This window comes from Rutidosis leptorrhynchoides, chromosome 3 (genome assembly GCF_046630445.1).
Source record: "Rutidosis leptorrhynchoides isolate AG116_Rl617_1_P2 chromosome 3, CSIRO_AGI_Rlap_v1, whole genome shotgun sequence".
In the NCBI taxonomy this organism is placed as follows: Eukaryota; Viridiplantae; Streptophyta; class Magnoliopsida; order Asterales; family Asteraceae; genus Rutidosis; species Rutidosis leptorrhynchoides.
The window spans coordinates 570662054-570669397 of NC_092335.1; the positions used below are offsets into that span (position 1 = coordinate 570662054).

The window sequence follows — 7344 nt, forward strand, 5'->3', positions numbered from 1 at the left end:
GCGCACCCACCCCAGCGGAAGCGAGGATATAATTTGTTTGAGGCAAACTTACGAGAAATAATAGAAATCAAATAAAGTAACTGATAACAAGACGACTTAACGTGGTTTGGCAAACCCTGCCTACATTCACCCCAAGAGTCTTCTTTATTCTTATAATATAAAAGAACCCGGTACAAGAAAAAATAAACTATGAGTTAAACCCAAACCCAAGCCCCTTAGATTTTAGTATAAAATCTAAGTTTCCCGTACACTCCTTTACACTCCTTACAAGAATAAAACTCTCCCTCACAAATAAACACACTCCGTTGATATTATCGATCAACTGTGTTTTCCCTCATTTGTGATACTTGATCCCTTTCTCTGGATACTTTCAATCCTCTGAATGATGAGCTATTTATAATAGCAAATATACATGCTCATCTTTACATGTGAAATAAATAAATAAATGACAACCATACCTACCCCATGTGAAAGCAACAACCTCCTTTTATGTCTTCACACATGAGAACGTATATTTCTTCAACAATGTTAGACAACAAAACCCATATGCAAACTTCATGCAAATATTATATTCAACTTAAATGTTAGTCAATATTGGACATCCGTCCAACAAAAGGAATCATCAAATAGATATATAAAATTGAGATAAAAAGGGAGTTTTTGGTGTGCATACTTTGTTCTACAACATCTAGAGATGAATATATATTTTCAAGATTGGGTTGTTAATCGACGCATATATTTATGCTGTGGCTTTGTTAGATCCTCAAATTTAGAACTTTATTTACTCTCTAACTAAGCAATACAAAGGGTTGCTGATAATTTTGAGTTCTTTCTGCTTGCATCATTATAATATATGCAAATTTAGAGTAAAACAACTAGATTGTTAGATAATAGGTTAGTGGCCAACACGATTGTGGGCTTGGGTCCGTTAGGATTTATTAAGTTATTAGGGTTTCATGTGTAATCTACAAATAGAGACTAATATTATCAATAATATTCACGGTATCTATTCATTAACATGGTAATCAGAGCTTAGGTCTGATCCCGAGACCTTATTTCTTGACCACCCCGTCAAATCTCAACTCTCCATACTAACCAAAACTGCCGCAACCATAAAAAAAAGTGAGCAGTCGCCGTATAAGCAATCGATTGGTTAATTGTTTGTTTGTAAATTAATTAATTTAATTGATTGTTGAATCACCGACATCAAGGTTTTGCATACATGTGCATCCCAACATAAAATAACAACGTGCACACACCTTACATTTCATCATATGGAACCACGGCCGCCGATAAAATTTTCTATTTTCTTATTTGTTATTTTCTTCTTATTATCTTTATTATTTTCTTCCTAATGAATGAATGAATGAATGAATGAATGAATGAATGAAATAATCGGCATAGGGATGAGCCGCCTATATTAACTAGGTTCCAAACTTAAAAAAAAAAAAAGGAATAAAAAAAAAAAAATTGTCTTTTGCAACGTTGAATATGACTGTTATCGTCGACAAAAGTTCTATGCCCAAGTCTTGCTCAATCCTTAGGCAAAGCAAGCCACGGCGTAAAAGAAAAAAAAACACTACAGAAAAGAAATACGCAGTCAAGCAATATGCAATCACATTCGCGAATATCGGTCTATTCAGTGCATAAAACAAGAAAAAAGAAGTTTCTTTTATTTCTTTGTTTAATATTAACTGTTTTCTTTCCAATTCGAACTTTCGCGATTTTGCCATTCAGACTGCAGGAGAGTGTTAGATAATAGGTTGGTGGCCCAACCCGATTGTGGGCTTGGGTCTGTTAGGGTTTATTAAGTTATTAGGGTTTCATGTGTAATCTATAAATAGGGACTAATGTTATCAATAATATTCACTGGTTCTATTCATTAACGTGGTAATCCCGATAAAGGCTAAAACCCTAACTAATATAAATGGGATAAGCCCGATAAATAAAATACATGTACTATAAATATATGAGCTAATAGAGTGTGCTAACACCCCCCCTCAGTTGGAGCGGGAGTACTCCGGACGCTCAAACTGGATCTAAACTCGTTAAACAGTGCAAATGGCAGACCCTTGGTGAAGATGTCAGCAAACAGGTATCTGGACGGAACACGTAAGACCCGTACCTGTCCCTGAGCAACTAGATCACGAACAAAGTGAATATCAATCTCAATGTGCTTGGTTCGTTGATGTTGAACCGGATTAGTAGAGAGGTAGACGGAGCTGACATTATCATAGTAAACTAAGGTAGCAGAAGTAAATGGACAATGAAGCTCGCGTAAAAGATTACGAATCCAACAAGTCTCGGCAACGGCATTGGCAACTCCCCGATATTCCGTCTCTGCACTGGAACGAGAGGGCGTGTGTTGTCGCTTAGAAGACCATGACAGAAGATTGTTGCCGAGGAAAACACAATAGCCTGAGGTCGATCGTCTGGTAGTGGGATAACCTGTCCAGTCAGCGTCAGAATAAGCGACCAATGTGGTGGGAGAAGATGCATATAGCTGTAGACCAAGGTCAGTGGTACCCTGAATGTAACGAATGACCCGCTTGAGAGATTGCATGTGTTGCTCTCGAGGGTCATGCATGAAGAGATAAATCTGTTGAACAACATAAGAGATGTCTGGTCGTGTGAATGTAAGATATTGTAGTGCGCCTACGAGGCTGCGGTAGAGAGTGGGGTCCTTAACAGGGGGACCATGACTAGTAAGTTTGGCACCCGGTTCGACCGGGGTCCTGCAAGGATGACATGAGGGCATACCAGCCCGCTCAATGATCTCGGAGGCGTACTGTTTCTGGGAGAGGAACATTCCAGATGCAGTACGAGTAGCATGAATGCCAAGGAAGTATTTCGGACCCAAATCAGTCATAGCAAATTTCTTATGTAAGGAAGCAATAATCCGCTGGACTAAGCCTGTAGAAGAGGCAGTCAACACAATATCATCAACATATAATAACAAGTATGTGTATCCGAAACTTGGTGATAGATAAAAAGAGAAGTGTCGCGTCGGCTTTGGTGAAAGCCAATCCGCTGAGTATAATCTGCAAACCGCTGAAACCATGCACGGGGGGCTTGCTTAAGGCCATATAAAGATTTCTGCAAGAGGAAGACGTGATCCGGGTACCAAGGATGCCGAAACCCTGGTGGCTGGTGCATATAGACAGTCTCCGAGAGCTATCCGTGAAGAAAGGTGTTCTTGACATCTAGCTGACGAACTTGCCAGTGTCGAGATACCGTCAAGCGAAGTACAGTGCGTATCAATGTCGGTTTAACAATCAGGCTGAAGGTATCATCACTATCAATACCAACCTGTTGGCTTCGATCGTTAGCAACAAGTCGAGCCTTATACCTCCTCAAATTACCGTATGTATTAAACTTGTGCTTAAATAACCACATAGAGCGAACTATGTTCGTATCCGATGGTCGAGGCACAAGTGTCCAAGTATTGTTGTTAATTAAAGCATTGTATTCATCAGTCATAGCTTGTTTCCAATTAGGGTCCTGAAGGGCCTCAGGATAAGTACGAGGAATGGGAGAAATGACAGTGGTGTGAAGGTTGAGACGTTGCATATGTTTTGTGGTTCCAAGGCGGGTACGAGTGATCATGGGGTGAGTTGAGGTGGAGGAAGATGTAGCCTCGGTTTGAGGAGGCTGTGTCTTCGGAGTGGGATTTTGAGGAGTTACGGCAGCGTTAACAGGAGGAGGCTGTGTCTCCGGGGTTGGTGTAGGTGCAGTGACGGTAGCCTCAGGAGGAGGAGGCTGTATCTCCGAGTACGGATTAGAGAGAGTGGAGGAGAGGTGAAATGATCGGAAAAACAAATTTGGTGGAGGATCTAGAAAGTCATAGGATGGTGTTTGAGTAGGTGTCATGGAGCCAAATAGGAAAGAAGACTCGTCAAAAGTGACGTGTCGGGATAGGATGATTCTATTGTTGGTAAGGTCAAGACATCGGTAACCCCGATGGTTAGTATAACAACTCTCACTTTTCCATTCTGAATTTAACAAATTGCCCTTAGGGTTTCTTTGTCTTATAGAGTATAATATCATTAGGGTTGTTATCCGTTCCTAATTAAAGATCTTAATTAATACTTTAACATTTTTCAAAACCCTAAACCTAACCTTACCTATTAACGACAAAACCCTAATACCATTTAATGTTAAATAAAAAACCCTAACCCTGGTACTTAATAAATAATATAAACTAAATGTAATAGTATTAAATGGTGACATTTATAAAATTTAAAATGGAACCAAATAAAATTTATAAAAGTTAAGGTCTAATATTTAAATAAAATGTAACCCTAATATTAATAATATTAATAATAATAATAATAAAAAATATATATGAATACATGAAGTAACAAATAATTCGGCTAGTTGCAAATAAACAAGAAGTATTAAACTTAATCTCTAAGTTTTGATAATCCTAGTTCAATACCAATTAGAGTTCTTGATCTCCAAGTAACTTGAGAGCAACTAGGAAACCAACCCACCTATATAAAGCATCATGTTTTACATAATATGCACCACCAAAAATAAACACCAAAAACTACCTTTTGTAGCTACACATAGTCGACAGGTTTCCCAGCCCATTCCCTCCTTTTTGTCGACTCACAAACCCACCAGGAACAGCCCTTGTGTCGACACAACAACCCTTCACACGAGCATGCTATTTAGTTGATCCATAAACCCTTCAAACCTGCATAATAGTCGACTGATTCCAGCTTCTTTTCCCTCTATTCTGTCGACTAGAAACAACCCAAAAACCCCACCAGCAGTCGACACATTCAGCCTGCTGCAATCATCAAACATCATCACTTATTCAACCTCCAAATCGCTACTTTCCTGTCTCCTGTTCAGCTTATTTTTTGCCACTCATCCAGCCACCTGTCGCCACTTCCTGCAGCTCCTACAGTCGTCCAAAACAGCCCTCCAACACAACTATTTTAGTCTACTATAAACCCCTCAAAAACAGCCTGCTTTTGTCGCCTTTAACCTCCACAAAACAACTTCCTGATCAGCCCATAATTCTTCTATCTTGTTACTGTAAAACGTGACTCAACCAGCCCCAAAAACGATCACCTTGTTGCTTCGTCTGTTGCAGCTATTCCTGCTGTGTTGTCAGGCCATAAACAGTCCAAGAAACCACCGTTTGGGAGGTTGTTGCTACTGCTGTAAACTGTTTTCTGCTCGTGATCAAAGAAGGCCCAAAAGGACCTTGTTTTGGGTCGTGAGTTATTGTTGCTGCAGCCACTGGATTCTGTTTACTGTTTTACACATCATCATCATCAATTCTTAATTCCAAACTTGCATAAGGTAGTCTAAACCTTTGTTAATCTTATTCTTAATCTAATTACTTATAAGTAATATGTTAAGTATTGTTATTGAATTATGAATATGATTAGTTAATAAGATTAAAGGTATCATAAAAGATTATAAGTATATTGTTAATGAGGTTAATCATGATTAGTTATAGGTATTATGGTTAATTTATGAACTAGTGATATAATTAAGTATGAATAAGTTAGGATCATGATATTGATTTATGAATAAGATTATGATAATGTTGAAAGGTTATAAGGTTAAGTATGACTATAAAATTAGATGATAATAGCTAAAGTATTAGGGATAAATTAATATGAACTTGTAGTTATAATTGGAATAGATGGTAATTGTGGTTAGTAAGGTTTAGTGTTAATATGTGATCAGGATGATGTATGAGATAAAAGGTATGATAAAAGAATAATGATAAACTAGTTCACGATTAGGGTTAGATGGAATGTTAAAAAGTTATGATTTTATGTGATTAAAAGATATAATAAGGGATAAGATGATGATTAATAGGGATTGTAAATTTAAAAGTATATGGTTAGTAAGATTAGGAATGATGAATAGGTTAAGATTATGATAAAAGTTTTGATCGTAAGATTAGTAAGGTTAGTAGAGAATAATGATAATAATAATACATGTGCATGCATGCATGCATACGTACGTGTGTGCATGAATACATTGTAGGTATGTGTGTGTGTGTATATGTAAATATATACATACGTGTATATGTATATGTATATATGTATGTATATGTACGTGTGTATGTATGTATGAATGTGTACTATGTAAGTTATATAAAGTTAGTAAATAATAAGAAAAAGTAATAAGTATATCTATATATGTATCATCTTACACTTATATATATATACGTAACACCTACACCTAATATATATATATATATATATATATTGTAGTGACCCGAACTTTTCCATGTTTATATATATTAATTGAGATTGATATTTACATGATTAAATGTTTCCAACATGTTAAGCAATCAAACTTGTTAAGACTTGATTAATTGAAATATGTTTCATATAGACAATTGACCACCCAAGTTGACCAGCGATTCACGAACGTTAAAACTTGTAAAAACGACATGACGATATATATATGGATATACATATGGTTAACATGAGATTATGATAAGTAAGTATCTCCATAAGTATATTAACAATGAGTTATATACATATAAACAAGACTACTAACTTAAGGATTTCGAAACGAGACATATATGTAACGATTATCGTTGTAACGACATTTAAATGTATATATATCATATTAAGATATATTAATATATCATAATATCATGATAATATAATAATTTAACATCTCATTAGATATAATAAACAATGGGTTAACAACATTAATTGAGATCGTTAACTTAAAGATTTCAAAATAACACTTACATGTAACGACTAACGATGACTTAACGACTCAGTTAAAATGCATATACATGTAGTGTATTTAGATGTATTAAAATACTTTTGGAAGACTTCAAGACATATATCAAAATACTCATACTTAACGAAAATGGTTACAGTTAATTTCCCATTCTTTTCTTTCATCAAGAATTCTAGTCGTATTCTTACCCGTATTATACACAGCTTCAAAACGTACTTACTATGGGTATATACCAATAGGAACTAGCATGGGATTCCACTCTTGATTATGTCATGTATGACTAATCAATTTTAACTTCTACCATGAGCTAGTCAACTAACTAGAACTCCTTTTAACCCCACTCACCACTCATCATTCACTCCATTTCACTTCCAATTCTCTTTCTAATTCTCTCTCAACACACACACACACTATTATGAACGTATTTTTCCAGTAGTTAATCATCATCTTCATCAAAAATCACTTCAAGAATCAAGCTATAATCATCATAGGAAGAACACTTCAAGAACACTTCAAAAATCCCTTCAAGTTTACTAATTTACTTCCAAGCTTTCTAATCCATTCCAAGTAATCATCTAAGATCAAGAAACCTTTGTTATATATAGTAGGTTA

At 35.9% G+C, this 7344-nt stretch overlaps 1 protein-coding gene across 1 annotated transcript; it reads right to left on the reverse strand.

Annotated features, from left to right (window-relative positions):
* Positions 1 to 1987: 1987 nt before the first annotated feature.
* On the reverse strand, positions 1988 to 3061 carry LOC139902099 (uncharacterized mitochondrial protein AtMg00810-like). The gene has a single exon (XM_071884754.1). It carries the CDS (start codon positions 3059 to 3061, stop codon positions 1988 to 1990), a length of 1074 nt encoding a protein of 357 aa, XP_071740855.1.
* Positions 3062 to 7344: the final 4283 nt, after the last annotated feature.

Excerpts from the sequence above, each read along its gene's own strand:
- LOC139902099 (XM_071884754.1), bottom strand. The coding sequence starts at position 3,061 with ATGGTTTCAGCGGTTTGCAGATTATACTCAGCGGATTGGCTTTCACCA.